We start from the raw sequence: 18,469 nt of genomic DNA, 5'->3' as shown, positions 1-18,469 counted from the left end.
TAGGCTATAAAAAGAGAGCATAGAATTTTACACACCTGAGAACCAGTAACTTCTAATAAAAATGATAAATGAACTTGGGACAACCGATTCTAGATTCTTTATGAGCCTAGCTGGACCAAAACGTGAGCATATATATGTGCAGCTTCTCTCTTGTGAAAGCCGACAGTCCCACCAACCCCGCTGACCTCTAGCGTGATCCTGTTCTTTACGAGGAGTCCAATTTTGAGGTCCATCAGGTTTAGGTCTTTTTCTAGCTGTTGATTGGCCCTGATCTTGGTCACTACTTCTTCCCTCAATCGTGCTACCTCCAGCTCCTCCTGGAAATCCAAGTCACTTTGGTCCAACAGGTGTACAAATTTGCGGATTACTGTTAACGATGGGTTTTCAGAACCAACTGCAGGGAAAGGAACAGGCATACTTTAATTAGGAAAGTTTGGCATTATTATCAACAGAAAAGAGACCAGGTCTTTAATAAAGTATTACCAGAAAAATATAACAATGAAAATACTTGGTTAGTGGAATGAAAATCACTCTGCCCCATACAAAATCTGGACAAGGAAACTGATCATATAAATAAATGCACATAAATGATAATGTCTGGCCCCACTATTTTCTAGTTATCTAATACTCATTTATCACTCTCTCTCATGCTGTTTTCATGACTCATGCACTGACAAGATTGTACTATCTATCTGTGCCTTATTGATGAGGAAGCTGGGAAAGAAAGTTAACTTCAGCTCTGAGACCTTGTGGCTGAGCCAGATAAGAGATTTATGTTCCTGCTGCAGGAAGCAGAAAGTGGTTTCTCTCAGCCCAAAAGATCTTTGGGAAGGAGCTGCTGGGAACTAGGTGGAAGCTGAAGGGAGGACTGCAACCATATAGGAACCAAGGGAATAAGCAGAAAGAATGTTCTACTTGGCAGAAATAAAAAGATTTTAGAAATTGAAACTGGGTCCTTGTCCTTTTAGCATGGACCAAGGGAAGGTACTCAGAACGTAGGGGCCTGCCTTAGTTGTTGAGAGTGGTGTTCGCTTAAAAATTCTGAAAGGGTTTTCCCTTAATATTTTGAACTTTAGGCTTTAATTTCCTGGCACTCTGACTCTTGAAAAAATATTTTAATGTGCTTAGTGAGATCAACTCTGGGTAAACTGTAACAGTAATCTGTCTAGAACTTCAAGAATGAAAGATTAGACCCAGCAATACAAAGGTGACTTGAAAGAGCTCAGTTCAGCTACGGCGACCTCAGTCACTCTCCTCCTTTACATCTAGGGCCCAATCAGTCTTCCTGTTACTTCCAGCTTCGTTCTGTGGTGTTTTGACACCCAAGGAATAATAAGAGTCAAACCAACAACACAAACAAACACAAGCATGAACCCAGCATGGATGACCACATCTGGAGTCATCTACATTACTATTTTGCCAGTTTTGATGGTCTTTACTGTTGTTACCTGGATCATGGGACCCTTCATTTCTCAATACTGAAGCACAAGTGAATTTACTTTCCTTCCATTTCTAGCAAAGACGCTGCCAACGACAACCATTTCAGGAAAAGCCTGAGCTATGCTTCAGAGCTCATTCATGTGGCTAAGTTGAGAGAACATGAGACACCCCACCGGGTCCAGGGTTGATGGCTGCCTCCCCTTGCTCCTCGGGATTGTGTATGTGAGCATGTACTAATAGGCCTGTTAGAAACAACTAAATATTTTAGCTTTACCAACTGTTATGGCTCAAATTTGATATTTACTCCGTCAACACTAGGTTTTTTGACATTTTCATCTGAGAAACACTTTGTGGTATTTTAATTTCAGGAAATCACACAACTTCATAGTCAGCACCCACAAAGGGCCACTTCACAGTTCCAGCAATTTCCAAGCTTGAATGCATCAGTGTCCTTCCAGAGATAAACAGTGAAAATGATGAAGACAATCTCAGAAAAATAATCTTTTTCAGGTTAAAAACTTGAAAAACCCTAGTTTTATGAAGATGCTAAACTGAGAAAGAAATGAAACATTTCAGTTACCACAATAGTAGCCAATTTGCTGAAGCCCAGAGAAGCTTAGATCTGACTTACGTGGTTCCTATCTACCTTCTATGCCCTAAAATAAAATCACATAGATTTTAAAATTGTAATTTCTTTAGTTTTGGTAATACAAAAAACGTAAACAAAGGAAAAACATCACCACAACTACCCACAAAAACATATTACCTAGAATGAAATTAAAATCAGCTTGTGTTCATTTGGAAAATTTACTCTTAAATCGTCTTTCATATGCAAAGGCAGTAATAGCAAACCTGTATTAGTGTGTTAGGGGTCAGAAAACAAACTGCTTTTCAGCCGTCTTGTAAAAAATTTAAAGATATCTACCAACTAAAAGACAAACCTCATTAATTCAAAAGTAGAGACATTGTGGCATTGAAAAGACTGGCCCAACTTTCCTTACTAAATTTGCATATGAAATTCTGAAATCTAGAGGAATAAGGTATTATCCAGCAGATTCTGCAGGCGGGTGGCAGAACGTGGTCTCCAAAGTTTCCCTAGGCTTTTCCTTCACAAGTACCAGGGAATATCTTTCTTGAGCCATATACTTCATTCCTTAATTCAGATAAACTTTAAACAACAGAAGGTGTGGCTAAACTACTTACTAAGCACTGTGCTAGGAAAATTACTAAACAGTTTCTTATTTCCTCAAAAAAAAAGGCAGAGTTAGAGAGACAATATAATGGCTGTTTTCATTACTAAGAGTCTCAAGTAATGATCTTCTACCCTTTCAAAACCAATTTTGAATGATCTAAATAAAATAAAATACTTAAAAATTTTGAGCAGCAAGCTCTTCTTGACTTAATCAAGGACATGCGCATGCTTTTGTAATAATTAGAATGTTAAAAATTCAGTATATAAGAAATGATCTTCACTATGTAAAAAACCAGAATAACAAACATATGCAGAGTTGGGACTGTAAGGAAACAGCAGAAAACGTGACTGTTTTCTCTGGGTACTTTTTACTTCATTTTACTATTTTCAAACTTTCCATAAATAATATATACTAGTTTTATAAGAAAAAATATTTTTTAAACCACAGTTGCTGTGAAAAGTCCAGAACAAAATTATAGGAAGATGTTTGTAGTTATCATCTTTGGGAGAGAAAACGATCTATTTTTTCCCTTTTTATTCATATTTCTAAAATTTTTTATATGAACATGTCTTATCCTTAAAATGAAGGGAAAAAAGTATAAGCTAGCTAATAGATTAAACAATTTAAATGTAAGCTTATCTTCTGGTTAACTCTTGTATTCAATTCTTAACTCTAGCTCAAATTTAATATAAAAATATCATTTATGCAAACTCCATTCTTTTTGAAGAAGAAATTATACCTACCCTGCTTATCCCTTCCACTTATAATGGGAAGGCCCATTTCCTGTCCCCACCTGTTCCTTTGTGTCCCAGTTCAGAACTTGGGGTCTGAGATGTTCAGTATCTACTGGGAACAATGGGCATCCTCTGTGCTTAGAGCAGCATATGAAGCAACTCAGACAGAAATAGCTTGTCTTTGCCTGGTTTGTGAGGACTCCACACTTTGTCTCAGAATGTTCCCACTTACCCAATGTCTTGTAGTTATCTCTAGCTTTGTTTGCTCTCAACAGTGACTGTATTTTCACAATTTCATTTTTCTGCAAAAGATAGAGACACAGTCATGACCTCCCAGATCCCATCTACTTCACTATTTCAGAATTTAGAACATTTGAGAACTGACACTATTTAGGACTGATAGTGTTTAGATGTGGTGTATTTAACATTTATTTTTCCATCTTCTTTGAAAAGGGGGTCAGATAAATCAGCAAAAAGTATAAACATGACTGAATAGGGACTGTTTCAATTAAGAGATTTAAAAAGGGAAAAGAATTTTAGCACAGAACTTGGATGATCCAATCTATGTTCATATATCTATGCTTTAAAGAGTGAAAAAATTTCCTCCTGCGTGCTTCTATTAAATTAATAAGTTCGCAGTTAGAAAAACTGCACACGCAGTGTTGGAACACACTCTCCAGAATCTTCTCTTTGGTGTTACTACCCCACGCTGTTTTCCTCTCACCCACTTCCCTTCCAGTACTGACCAGTGAAGTCTCTCTCGCTTGAGCTGATTTCTGAATAAAAAAGTAAGCCTCCAAATATGATCACACTGAGTTCTAAGATCTATTTTTTTCCAGTGTTCATTTCCACCATTTAATAAAAATCATTCAATGCTAACAACATTCAACAAAGCATTCATGTACTCATTCTCAGTTCGGGTAAAACCCCACATGTCATTTCTCTTACATGATCTCTGAAATACTGCAGTCGTGAAAGGTAGTTCTTTCTTGCTACGAGCATTCGGAACAAGGACTGAATCTAAAAATAAGTTAAACAGAGAAATCAAGGCAATCACCAAACAACCCTTAATATAATTTCATGTTGTCTTTCTGAAAATAATATTTGATAAAAAATAAAAATTAGCAGACCATTAAATAATAAATATCTAAAAGCCTACTCTTCATCTCCCACTTCTTTCATTGTTTTCTCTTAAGGGGTTGAAAACACTTTGCATGTTATCCTTATTCTCACTGTCTTAGTAGGAGAGATGAGGAAAGTAATGTAGCTTTGTACTATGAGTATTTTGTTTTAATCTCAATGAATAAAATCCAAGAGAGCAAGGCATTTTGCTGAGAGTTGCAACGATTTAGGAAATCAAATTAACTCTAGAGTTTCTTCCATCATCTTTTAAATGCATCCAGTATCATTTAGGTTTTTACAGGAAAACATCTAAAGAGGTTTCAACAGAGACCAACTGCTACCAACTGTTTTCTGAGAGACTAGACATGTGTTCCATATGAGGACAGGACATTATCTCATTAAAGAGCTAATGTACAATGGATCTAGACCATGTCATTTTCTGCCTTCAAAGTTTAAAAGGTCTTTTAAACTGATCTCATCTGATTCCAATTTCTCTCCAGCCTCACTATTCCAGCTCTCATCTGGATTTCCAAGTGTTCTACACGTTTATTTTTGTATAGTCCTTTGGCTTCGAGAGAATAGGAACCACACTGACTTTTCTTTCTCTCACCTGAGAGCTATTCACTTGGGTGGAAAGCTGGGTTAGAGTAGCTCAGCATCCAAATACAGCTCCTCAAGCTCTATTTCCTCTTGTCACTGGTTTTACATTTGCGCTTACAGCTAAGGTTTTGTGCTGTTACATTTGATCATTCTAAATATTATTAACAAATGTGATGAGAAACACGAAGCAAAGATGGGTTCCCCCCAGGATTTAAGTATTCAGTTTGGACTTTCCAGACAAAGAGCATTTACTGATTCTCATAACCACATAAAGGACCTGAGCCAATTAAAGTGGTTTAGTTGACTTGCTTAAAGATGCTTAAAGATGATCAGCTTAAAGATGACGAGCTAAGTGAGTAGTGGAGTTGGGATTCAAACTCCAGGACTGACTTCAAGGCTCACACATATTCTTTCCACAGCTCTGTCTTCTGGAATCAAAACAAAATGAGGGGAAAGTTTAAGCCAAGAACTTGATAGGGGAGGAAAGGATATTTTTACCTTCACAACAGAATCAATATTACTCATGAAGGTTTGCCGCCTGGACATATATTTCTTCCGTTGTTTACTTCCCTTCCACAAAGCCTAAGGAAAAGAATGGGTCACAGAATTACTTCTGAGCAAGAGTTTCCCACAGTTTATTTAGAAAGTGCAAGAACAGAGCACAGCACATCTCAGGAAGCACTGTCAGGGACCCTCCCTTCCGAATCTCATTAGGATGTCGTCTCTGGGGGTGGACTTTGAACTGAGGCAGAGTACACCAGCTCACAGCTGAGATCTGTCCCAGTCTTGGGAAAGCAGAGTGAGGGTGACAAATTACCAGGCAGAAGCCCAGTTTCCTGCTTGAAAGCTTAATCTTACCAAGGCCCTAAATGATAAGAAGAAATAATAAAATGGAATTTCCCTGAAGCACACAAACAGTACTAAGTGCTGGTGTTATTTGGTAGCAACATAAATTGCTTGAAAATAATGACCACTGTGGCCCAGACTGAGAAGAAAGATGCTCCACTAACTTGTGATCCTGAATTCCTTGGATTCCTGAAAACAGGAGTGCTTCAATCGAACACTTATTATTTCATATATTCCCACATAAAGCTTAATGATGCTTCATCAGAATAGCTTTACTTGGTTATCTCTATTAAAGAGAATTTTTTATAGGAAACATTTACAAAAACTGGACACAAGTTAGTACATACAGAAGGATTAAATCCATAACTTATTAGTTTATTTCATTAATGAGCATCTTTTGTGTGTGTGTGTGTGTGTGTGTGACCGGTAAGGGGATCGCAACCCTTGGCTTGGTGTCGCCCGCACCGCGCTCAGCCAGTGAGTGCACCGGCCATCCCTATATAGAATCCGAACCCGCGGTGGGAGCGCCACACTCTCCCAAGTGAGCCACGGGGTCGGCCCAACGAGCATCTTTTTAATTGAAATGTATCTTCGTAACTTACCCCAATTCTCTATTCTTGTTTTTCAAATTAGAAATGAAATATAAGTTCTCTGTTAAAAAGGACAAATACAAAAATCTAATTTTTTGTAAATTTCTTTTCATGTTTAAATATATCAGTCTACCTCATCCATTCTATTTTAAAAGGTGTGTAGAATTTTACTATTTCAAAAATATACTTTCTTGTAATAATTCAAAAGTGAGGACAGAATCAAAATGATTAACTAAACATTTGCTACAGACTTCTCCATTCAACCCAAATCCCTAGAAATGACAAATCTGTTCTAAAAAAATTTTTAATTTTGAAAGAATTATTGACTCATAGGAAGCTGCAAAAATAATACATTGAGTTCCATGTGTCCTTCACCCAGCTTCCCCCAATGGTAACATCTTACAAATATACTTTTAAAGCAATCCACAATAGTCCTAGAAAACAAGAAGGCATATAGATAAAAAAACATTTATAAGGGTTCCTGGAAGAGAAAAAGAAACTGGACTGAAAGAGGGAACCACAGAACAAAATTCCACAAAAATGTGGAAACATCTTTGGGATGGCTTTAAGCTTGAGGGAGCCTTGCGTAGCAGTCAGAGTAATTTTGGGGAAATTATCACCTTATTCATTATCAAGCAATAGATAAAAAAGCATAGATGGGGGAATGGCAGAGTCACATATACTGACTACTGAAATATTCTATTATCTTCAGAAATAGGAAGATCTCCAAGATATACTGCTTAGGTAAAAAGGAAACTGTAAATTACCACACAAATTATGATGCCACATGTTAATGAAAATAAAAACACAAGACAAAAATACATATTTCTATGCAATGCATCTGCACCTCGATGCCTAGATAATATTAGAATACTTGCATACTGTGAACCCAGAGAAAACATATAAAGGAAAACATACTTATATACCTACCTCTACTTCCACCTAGCTACATTCCAAAGGGAAGTACTATGAAGTTTTTATTATGTACCCTTCCAAATATACACAACATGTGTATATTTACACACCCCATCACTGTGCACAAAAATTCAAATATAAAAATACATGTGTATGTATATGTGTTCAAGCATCCTTTATTTTTGACAAAATGGAATCTGACCTTATGCCAAGATTTGCTTTCTTCTTTAAATTATATAAAGCACTGATATTATTTCATAGGTATGTATATTTTTGAAAAAAGCAGATCTTCCCCATTCTTTTTCAATTACTGTATTTTATAGCATAGATTTATCATGACTTAACAATTCCCCTACTGATGGGCATTAAGTTGTCATTTTTTATCAGTGAACAACCTTGTACACACTATTACACCTTTTGTGGGAATGTTTCTATCAAGACAGATTACTAGAAAGGGGATTATTGGGTCAATTCTTGATATTAAAAATTGATAAATACTGCCAAAATTGCCCTCCAAAAAGTTGATAGAGACCTCTTCTCCAATGGTCTCACTGAACTGGTAAAAATTTTAAAGGTTGATGATATTTAAACTGACAGGTGAAAACTGCTGCCTCATTTTTATTCATATTTTGATCTCCAGTAAAGTGTAGAAACCTTACCTCTCTTATATAACTTTATCTTTCCTCATTTATAACACAATTGTCTTAAATATTTCTTTAACATACATTTAGAACTGTATCAGACAATGCTATAATTTTTGCTTCAACTGTCAAACAATTTAGAAAACTCAAGAAGGAAAATGTATTACATTTACCCACATTTTTACTCTTCCAGTTGTTCTTCCTTCCTGATGTTCCAAAATTCTTTCTTTTATAACTTCTTTTTGTTTAGAGAATTTTTTTTTAGCCATTCTTTTAGGGCAGGTCTCCTGGTGGCAAATTCTCTTAGTTTCCCCTTTATTCCTAAAGGATATTTTTGCTGGATATAGAATTCTATGTCGACAGTTCTTTTCTTTTGGCATCTGAAAAATGTGCCACTTCCTTCTGGCTCCCACAGGTTCTTATGAAAAATCCTGTCATTAGAACCATCTCCCTCCTATAGATAAGTTGTCCTTTCTATGTCACCACTTTCAAGATCTTTTATTTGTCTTTTGTTCTCAGAAGTTTCATTAAGATGTGTCTTTGTGTAAATTTCTTTGGGTTTATCCTGCTCGGGGGTTGCTCAGTTTCTTGAATCTGTAGTTTTGTGGTTTTTGCCACATTTTGGAACTTTTCAGTCTTTTTCTTCAAGTGCTTATTCAGCACAGCCCTTTTCTCCTCTCCACTGGGCCTCTGATGACACAATGTTAAATCTTTTGTTATTGTCCCACAGATACCTGAGGCTCTGTTCATTATTTTTTTAGTCTGTTTTCTGTTTTTCAGATCTGGTAATTTCAATTGTTCTATCCTCCAGTTCACTGATTTATTCCTCTATTCCGTCCATTCTGCTGTTGAGACTATCCATTGAGTTTTTCACATCTGTAATTGTATTTTCAGTTCTAAAGTTAGTTTGGTTTTTCTTTACATCTTCCATTTCTTTACTGAGACTTTATTTCTTTACTGAAACTTTCTATTGTTTTCCCTTTGTCTCAAGTGTGTTCCTAATTGCTTGTTGTAACACTGTTATGATGACTGCTTTAAAAATTTTTGTCAGATTATTCTAACATATCTCATCCCTGTGCTGGCATCTGATTGTTTTTTAAAACTGAAGTTGTGATTTTCTTAGTTCTTGGCATGATAAGCAATTTTTGTGATATAAATATCTAAATTATCCAAGTGACTGAAATTTGAATAATCTGGGTATTATGGGATACTGGATCTTACTTAATCCTTCTGTCTTAGGTCACTTTCCCTGATATTGGTTTGGAAAAGGAAGTGGAGGGAGTGCTGCCTCATTACTGGCAGGTGGGGGCAGAAGTCTAGGTTCCCCACTTGGCTTCCATGGACACCCAAGGTAGGGAGGGGTTCCTCATTACTGCTGGGAGGGTAGAAGTGCCAGCTACCCCCTAGACCTCTGCAGATACCACTCTGGCTGGGAGGGTAGAAGTGCCTCCTTACTGCTTGCCACATGGCCTCCATTGACCAGTTGAGGGGAGAGACCTCATTACCACTGGGTGGTATGAAAATCCTGAGTCTCTGCCATGGCTTGACACCATAGTAGCAGGGAGAGAGAGGGCTGCTACATTACTGCTCAGTGGGCAATGGTAGGTGGCTTGTTACAGTCCAGAAGGGTGCAATTCCAGGCTCCCCACTCAGCCTTTGCTGCCATGGGTAGGGTGGAGTCACAGTTTTTTCTGATGTTTGACTACAGTAGAGTGGTTATTATCTAAATGTTATTCTCTTGCTTGACTGTTACATTCTTAGTCCTTTGGCTACAAAAAATAGGCTCTTATAGGAGTTTTGTTGAAACTTTTTCAGCCTACACCTGTTGGCATTTCTGGGTTGCCAGCCTCTTTAGCTCTAAGTCTGGGATATACGAGGCAAAAAGAAAACCCAAAAAACTCACCTCCATGTTATTCCTTGGGTCCCTGAGGTTCCCTAAGTCAGTCTGCCTTTTTTCTCTCCAACATTCAGAGTGTTATGTTTATTTATACATGAGGATACTTGAAAAAGTTTGTGGAAAAATAGAATTAAAATATGAATCTTTCCATGAACTTTTAGAAGTACCCTTGTATATATCTGGGGCTTTAAGTCATACGTAGAGAAAAGTATACGTACTTCATCTCCCCATAAGTGGAAGTCAAGCCCAAATAATTTTTAAGTCCCAAAACTTTTATAGTTTTCTAAATTAATGGCCTTTTGAATTTATTCCTTGACAGAGTTCAAGATTTTTTAAAAAAATCAGAAGTGTAAAAAAGCAGTTATGACTCAAAAGGATCAATTGAAAAATTATTAGACCTAAGAATTCATTCAGGTAATTAGTTATAAAATGAATATAAATCAATACATTTTCTATATGTTAGAAATAAATAACATAGTAAAGATGTTATTTACATTAGCAAAATAATTAAATAAACCTAGCAAGAAATACGAAGGAATAAAATTATAATACTACACTTTGGGACAGATTAATAAATGGAGAGATACTAATGTTTGAACTGGAAAATTCATTATCATAGAGATGCCAATCTCCTCAGAAAAACAAAAACTACAATGCAATCATAAAAACAAAATTCAGGAATAGATTTAGAATTTTATTGATTGCCTTTGCACTAGCTATTGAGATGAGCACACGATTTTTCTCCTGTAAACTCTCATGCTGATAAGGGATTATACATGAAGATTAATTATCTGGGGCGTTAAAACTGGAGTAATCTTGACCGTGCTTCTCAAACTTAAAGAGAATACAAAGTCATCTGAGGATCTTGCTAGGATGCGGATTAGGATACAGTAGGTTTGGGGTCGGGCTTGAGATTCTGCACTTCTAACAAGCTTCCTGGCGATGGCAGTGTTGGTAGTCCACACTTCAATTAATAAAGATACAAATAACCAAAACTGGAGGATTTTTAATCGACCATCTATCTATTTAGAAAATGTTACCATTTGTCACAGTGTGGCATTTTTGAGATGACAGGAGAAACTGCTGCCGTCACCAACAATCATTCACAAAAGTAGCCCAACAGCACGACAGAGACTAGGGGAAGTGGACCCTACATGTGGGTCACTGGGATTCCTCAGCAATCTGACCAGTAACATACTTATTGTGATGGATCTTAGAAGCTCATATGTTTTGTTGGGTAACATTTGGTGAGTAAAGAACAGAAGTGTGAATGTGCGAATGGATGTTATACGCCCCATTCCTTGGTCCATTCTGAAACTCAAAACAAGACATTGAAACTCTTGTTCGAATTTTCATTCTGCCCTTTTGGAATTATGTAAGCTTCAGACACACTGTTAATCTCTACTAACCTGGATTCACAGAAATTCTGAATAAGTAATGTTATAATAACAGGTTAATATTTAAGCATTCTTGTATTGGTGAAATACCCTGCTTGTCCATTCTGTTTTATTCTTTTTATATACTAAGGATTTAACACTCGCCACCAGTATGTACCTTGAGATTTCACTATTATGTTGCATCTCATTATTTACTGTTACCTTTCCAAACAAAGACAACTTGGCTGGATATAGAATTTTGGGTCTACAGAAGCAGAATACTACATGTCTCATTTCATTTGTCAAAATTCTGTGTTTTTCTTTTTCAGTCTGTAAGTTTTACTTCCATCAATACTGGCTTTTATTCTGTACTAACAACAGAATTACTATGCATAACCGTGATGTTGCAGGCTCTTCTAATTAGAGGCTGTTTAGTATAAAAAATACGGGTATAAAGTCAGGAGAAAGGAGCTGTTGATGAAGATGCAAAAGGAGACAAAATTCTAAATCACAAAGCCATTTAGAAGCAGTTTCTTCTAGAAAATGACAGACAGAAGGAATTTACAAAAATATCAATTTCATTCTCCTGTCTGGTATAAAAACTTGTGGGAAAATTTATAATAGCCATTTGTTTTGTTTTCTGGTATCAAAAGTATATTTTCTGTGTAGTGCATCTGTAAAAAGAAGTCTTTTGAAATCCTAGACCTCAGAGGTTACTGCTCTGTTTTATAGATTTCAACTGTTAACCTCTGGAAATTCTGCCTTGCTTGACAACTGGGCACCCAGGACAGTAATATTCAAATTACCAACGTCTCATGTGATTTCAATTAGCCAAGAAAGCCCTAAACATTTACCTCTTCTCCCTCTCTCCTAAAAGGTAAAATCCAGCAGTCTACAGAACTAGATTATATTAAAACAACATGATTACTGATTTTCCCACAGTCATCCCCTTCCTCCCAGCCTGCAGACTGCCGCTGCTCCTGGCAATCTGAAGTTGCTCTAGAAAAGCTTGTGACATCTCTGACCTGAAGTTCAACAATTCAATAATTCCCAGGACTAAGCTTTGGTGTTTGTCACTATTATGTCCTTTCCTAAAAAGTGGTATCGCAGCTTTCTTCAGTTCAAGAAAAAGACTTTCTGCTGTTGTTATCTATTTTTTCCCACTTTTTTTTTTTTTTATCTCTTCCTGTGCCACATCAACAATGTCAATACTGGATCCCCATATCTGTCCTGAGTCATCATCTCTACCACTTCACCATTTCTAACAGTTATTGAAAACTTAAGAATAACATACTGGGAAAAGTCTGTTTATATGAACTACTCCAATTTTCACAATCCTGCAATAAAATGGGCATTGTAATTTTCAGAAGAGAAAATATGTTTTAAATCATTTAATCTTTCTCTTGGCTTTTTGTGTGATTTCTCAAGCTCTACATGTCTGTTTCAATTATATTCAGTGTCTATTTTGCATTCTGCAATTATAAATTCATTTATATTCTGTGATGTCATTAATTTTCTTCCTCTCGTTTGCTGTCAGGTGTCTTTTCATTGTATTCTGTTGCCTTACCTTGTTTTATTAAGTCCATGTCTTATTAAATTTCTTGAGAGCATAAAGCAGTTTCAGAATAAAATATTCTTCTGTCTTCTAGAAGAGGATCCTTAGATATTTACTTCATTTATAATTTACAAGTTATCTTTCTTTTTCTATTTTTGATATGCAACACTGCTCCATGCCTTGAGATTGGAGAGTGTGGAGTTGGTTCAAATCGCACCACATTGGCTGATGCTCTGAATTTTGTGCAAAATTAGAGCCTTAGCATAAGTGTAGATGATTCTATTTTTAGGCTTTTATTCACTTCCTGTGTGTTTTGCCTACCATTTGTTTAAAGAAGGAATAAACTGGAAAACTCACTAGCTCACCTAGAAAAATCTTTTGAGTTTACAGTACAAATTTCTTTAAAAAAAAATATCATTTCTGCCTTGCTAATACCTTAAGCTCTGAGCAAATTCAAACATTTGAGCACCTATTATATGCAAGATACAAGACAAAAGTTTGTAAAACTCATTTTCTGCCCTGGACATTACAGTGGACAAGCCATGCAGGCTTAAGAATAACTTACGACAACAAATTTGGGAACAGGATATCTCCTGCAGGCCTAAAAGAAGAATGACGGATTATGGAAGGGAGAAGATACTCTTAGAGTTGCTAAATCTGTTTTATTTCATTAGTTCTGCTCTTCTTAGGCTAGAAGAGCATAGAAATTCAGATGTCATTCAACCTCCATTAACCACTAAAAAAACCAAATTTTTAAGCACTCAAGTCAACTAGGAGGTGACACATGGAGATCCAGCTTTTTAGAGAAATATGATTTCAGCTCTGATCTGAGGCGTCCATTTGGCTCCAACTAGATTGGTGGCAGGTAGTTCTGTGCAAGTCTACAGTTCTTCTGAACATGAAGGTCATAGGTTAAAAGTCACTCATCATCAAGATACGTCCCACCTTAAAGCCTTAGTGCAGTAGACTGGGGGCACTGATTAAGGAAAATCTGCTGCTAGGTTTATTAGAATGCTGGCAGTTCGCTTTATCAAATTTTCATTTATCAAATGAAACATTTCCAAGAGATTTGACAGTTTGCTGTAACCAGTGGTAGGTGATTCACATACCTGTATTTTGACCACGTTCTTTTCTTGTTCATATAAAAATGATTTCCTAGCTTCAAACTCTTCCCTAAGGGAGGCTCCTGAGCTTGTGGCTTGAAAGCGAAGAAGCAAATCTTCTGAAGCAGACCACATCTTCTCACGAATGTAATTTACTGTGACTTCCTCAATAATGTCCTGGCAAGAGATATTTCTTATGGTTACACTTCACACATCAAGTGAAAGTAGCACATAGAGCAGCTTCTGGATATTTTAATTTTTAGAAAATGATATGCATAGCTCTTTTTGGCTTGGCTTAAAAACAGATTTCACCAGAGCTGAGGGATGAACTGGCTTAGCTTCTTTCTAGCAACATGATTTTGGAATCCTCTAAGACTGGTGCTGAGGTGGTACAAGAACATGTTAAATGACCTCAGGATTTGGAGGCAGAGATATACGGATGATGCTGGCAAGGACCAGGCATGAGGCCTGAGCTCCACAGAATGTAACAAAGGACAAGGATGATTACTGTAAGAACACACGTCTCCCCCCTTCACCTCGACTGCAGAGGAAAAGACTGCAGCACTCGTGCAGACCTCAGGCTTCTCCTTCCCTCCCCAGGACAGAGCAGGCAGGCCCCCCACGGCGAGCTAGGGGGAAAGGATGCTCTAGGGCAGAAAAAAACACTTGGGGCAGAAGGAGAGCAGGTGGAAAGACAAGTGCTATCAAGGGCGGATGGGGAAGTCTAGAAGAATGAGAAAAAAAGGAAGAAGGGGAATTATGAGAAGGTTTTCTGTGAGTTAGGAACTGGGTTTACTTTCATGTTTGTTGAGAGATGCAAGCAAAGACTGGACTCAATTCTACAGCTGATGACTTATCCAGTACAACTGGAAACAATGGTTAGATGCTTAAACAGTTCAAAGTGACATCACATAAAAGATACATAAATATCTTTAAGAGAAGACATATATATGTCCATTCATTGAATAAAATCAGTAACTTTAGGTTGTTTAGAAGAAATACAATTTTTTTTTTACAACGTTAGACCCTCCACTGTTTAATAATCCTTACAGGCTGATACTCAATATAACAAAAAGTTATAACTAGGACATTTTTGGATGCCACATGAGCAATTTTTGGTTCTAAATTTTAACTCTTCAATGCTGCTTCTTCACAGTTTGATACATCTTTTCAGTCACGGCATATGATATTTTTAGTACTATCCATAATTTCAGTTTTCAAAAGTTACCACAAACAATCCATTGCTTCAATGTCATTTTCTTAAAAATTGTAAGAATTTTGAACATCTGAACTCAGTTCATAAACTCTGTTCTTCACTATCTTCTTTTCATTAAGAATTTTTGGTAGCATTGTCAGACTTCGGACACATTTTTTTTTCCCCTCTAAGTTTTAGTAAATACTGCGCTGGTGAGTCTGTTCACACCACTACTATATTATCAGTATTTTCTCTTTAAACATACTACAATTTCTTGACCCACCAGCAATTTTCACATCTTTTGGTTTCAATGTTTGGTTTTAAGTCCAAAGCAATCTCGCTGAATATTCTTTCAAGAGTATTTCCCCCTGGGAAGCATTACTCACTGTTTAAAGGACCCATGTATCTGTGTCAAAATAAGTCTGTTTCTTGAGCCACCATCCTGTGTTACTAATTCCAGAGCAATGGGCACATGATAAACCACTCAGAGATACTAGTGGCTATGTCAACAACAATGCCTCAAGTGGAATAGTGGAAAAGATACTAGACTTGAGCACTGGGAATAAACCTCTGTTTACTGATGAATCTGTACAAGTTGCAGAATTAGTACAAATTGCTTCACCCAGTTTGTGCCTCAGTTTTCCCATCTAGAAAAATGTAACATGACAATATTTGCTCTGCCTCTACTTAGAGGATGATTTAGGGATCAAATTGATGTGAACGTCCATTGAAAAGTGAATTATATACAAACAAGGGATACTTGACTATGCCGTGGTTTCAGAAGACCTTATTTGCAGTGCTACACAGTCTTCGGGTATTTGTGGGCACACAGATAAGAAAGATTATTTTTGGCTATAACTTGTTTCAGACATCTTGGTACAAAAGGGTGGATTCCAACTTCGCTTTCTTCTGACTTCACTTTCTCCTGTTTCTTCATGGCCTCCCACCAACCTTACACAAAACAGAAGAACCCCACAAAGAAGGCCATTCTGTCAATATCTACCTCGCTACCTGTTGTAGCTAAGTCTCCTTTTGTTTTAGGAAATCTCTACCCAGCATCTAGTTCCTTGTTTCTTAATAAATTCAGATCCAATAAAGACATGATCACAAAGAGGTCAATCTATTATCAAACTGCTCCTCTCATTCCTTTATGTAGGAAGAATAAACCAAAAAATGAATAAAACTAGGTGACCTAGAACTGAGACTAAAAAGAGCTCTTTGGCCCTACTTTTTCTTATTGCTTTGCTCCTTAAGTTTTTTTGCAAATACTCAGCCCTTGGCTCCTGTACATATAAAAGCTGCTGAATATTTGGGAAGGAATTGGGACTAAAATGGACAAGGTACACAGGGGGAATGGTAGGTGCCTTGGGACTTAGGTCAATCTTGTAATGAAAAAAAACAAACAAAAAAAAGCACCTGAACGAGAGAGTCTAACACAGACTCTTCTTAATGGGTTTCTTCTTCCTATATTTAACATATTAAATTTCCTACCACCCAATATCAATGCTTTATATGTTAACTAATACATTGTTTCTTTGCTCCTAACAAGAAACTCACATAGGTATTATGTACACAGTTTGGTTAAAAAGAGATGGGAGGAGTTATAAATTGCTTTTGATAAGTAAAATCTAGTAGACCAAAGCTTTCAAATATGTTTCAAAGATTAGTTATAAGGAATCTTTAGGTGTTACATAAAAATTCTGATCCACAGTATCATGTTTAACTCTTGGTTAGTGCACTATATGGACATGTGGCTAATTTTTATGTCAGTTAGTCAAAAGCCACATATAAAATACATTCAGCTGTGCTGTTTGCACTTATATTTGGACATAGGTACATCCAGAGCTCTAGAAATTAGGTTACACAAGGAAAACATGCTAAGATGACCATCTTAGAAAAAGCAAACATTTAAAGTTTACCCATCCTGTTCTTTGCCCAACTCTGCCCTCTGCTCCTGAAACCATCCTGGTGATGGCTGGGATCATATGTGACACAGATGCCCCCTCCAGCACTTTGTAAGAAAAATGGTTTAGTTTAAAAGGTATCGTGTTAGTTGTATGCTGGAGGGGGAAAGAAGCAAGATATTTTTAATACTGATAACCAAGGAATTATCATTAATTAAGTTTAACTGTGTCAAGGAAAGCCTGAAGATTTCTTAGGATAACCTACCATCTCAAATAAACTGCAAAAGCTTTCTTCCTCCTGTTCTGTTTGGTTTTGTTATGCCAATATGGAAAAAATTCTAAAAGTAACAACGCAAACATATTCAACTGCAGTTCATGTAGACTTTATTCCATATCCAGCCTTCCAATAAAATCAATTAGTTCCTCCCATCATTTTCATGATTCAGGAATAGAAATCACACTTATCTTTATACAGTACAGTTTTCCATCAAACACCAATATCCTACCTCAATTTCTTTTCCCATGAGCCATGATTCTTTAAGCATGCACGATTCAGGTGTGACCCAGGAACTCTCTTTTGAATCAATGTTGTAATAGTAGTCATACTTGTCCTGCAGGGTGAGTTTGAGCCATGAACCTTCACTAGACACTAAAGAAAAAAGTTTGTTAAATTCTACATAGGAACACGAAACCCTTAAACATTAATGTAGTTTCCTCAATATGTAAAATAAACAAAGGAATATGATTTTCACTAAGCATTCAGATGGTCTAAGTTAAAGTCATTAGAAATGACCCACTAAAATGAAATTAATTCTACGTATTAATGGCAGCTCCCTACTAAGCCAAAGAAAAGGAGAAGAAACAAATGTCTAATGCTAGCTCTGGATCCCAAATCTTTCATGAGGATGGTAGGGGCCAAAAATGGCCAAAGAGAAGGAAAAGTGAGTCAGGAATAAATGTCCTAGCTAGATGTGAATGACACCACAAATAGACAAAGGAAACTGATAAGCAAGATTCTCGTTGTTTACAAAGTCTCACTACAGTTTCTCCAATATGGATACAAGGACTGTGATTGATATTTAGGGAGGGCCAACAATCTGCATCAAACCAAGCAGAAGTGAGTCATCTTTGGAGACAATTTTATCCAAAATACAAAATGACCTGTGCATAGCACAAAGGCCAACTAACGTATCCTGGTTCTTCTGACTCACCTTGCTGTATATAACCACACAAAATGGGGGGGGGGGGGGATGTTAAAAGGACTTAATTTGGTGTTTGTGGGGTTGGCGTGCTAGAAAAATCTACGACAGTCACGGCTGAAATTGGTCAAGAAGAATGTGTCCTCCTCATAAATTGGT

The 18,469-nt window shown here is 36.8% G+C and overlaps 1 protein-coding gene across 1 annotated transcript in view; it reads right to left on the bottom strand.

Annotated features, from left to right (window-relative positions):
* The window catches only part of IQGAP2 (IQ motif containing GTPase activating protein 2), a 222,511-nt gene that overhangs the window by 44,920 nt on the left and 159,122 nt on the right, over positions 1 to 18,469 (bottom strand). Inside the window, exons 15-20 of the mRNA XM_063086623.1 lie at positions 17,618 to 17,760; positions 14,019 to 14,189; positions 5,588 to 5,671; positions 4,316 to 4,387; positions 3,600 to 3,669; positions 186 to 394 (exon numbers count right to left, since the gene is read on the bottom strand). Coding sequence (XP_062942693.1) covers positions 186 to 394; positions 3,600 to 3,669; positions 4,316 to 4,387; positions 5,588 to 5,671; positions 14,019 to 14,189; positions 17,618 to 17,760 — 749 coding nt within the window. The remainder of the gene's footprint in view (positions 1 to 185; positions 395 to 3,599; positions 3,670 to 4,315; positions 4,388 to 5,587; positions 5,672 to 14,018; positions 14,190 to 17,617; positions 17,761 to 18,469) is intronic.

This window comes from Cynocephalus volans, chromosome 2 (genome assembly GCF_027409185.1).
Source record: "Cynocephalus volans isolate mCynVol1 chromosome 2, mCynVol1.pri, whole genome shotgun sequence".
Taxonomy (NCBI): domain Eukaryota; kingdom Metazoa; phylum Chordata; class Mammalia; order Dermoptera; family Cynocephalidae; genus Cynocephalus; species Cynocephalus volans.
Note: the sequence above shows the minus strand (reverse complement) of the source record. Positions and strands in the feature narration are given on the sequence as shown.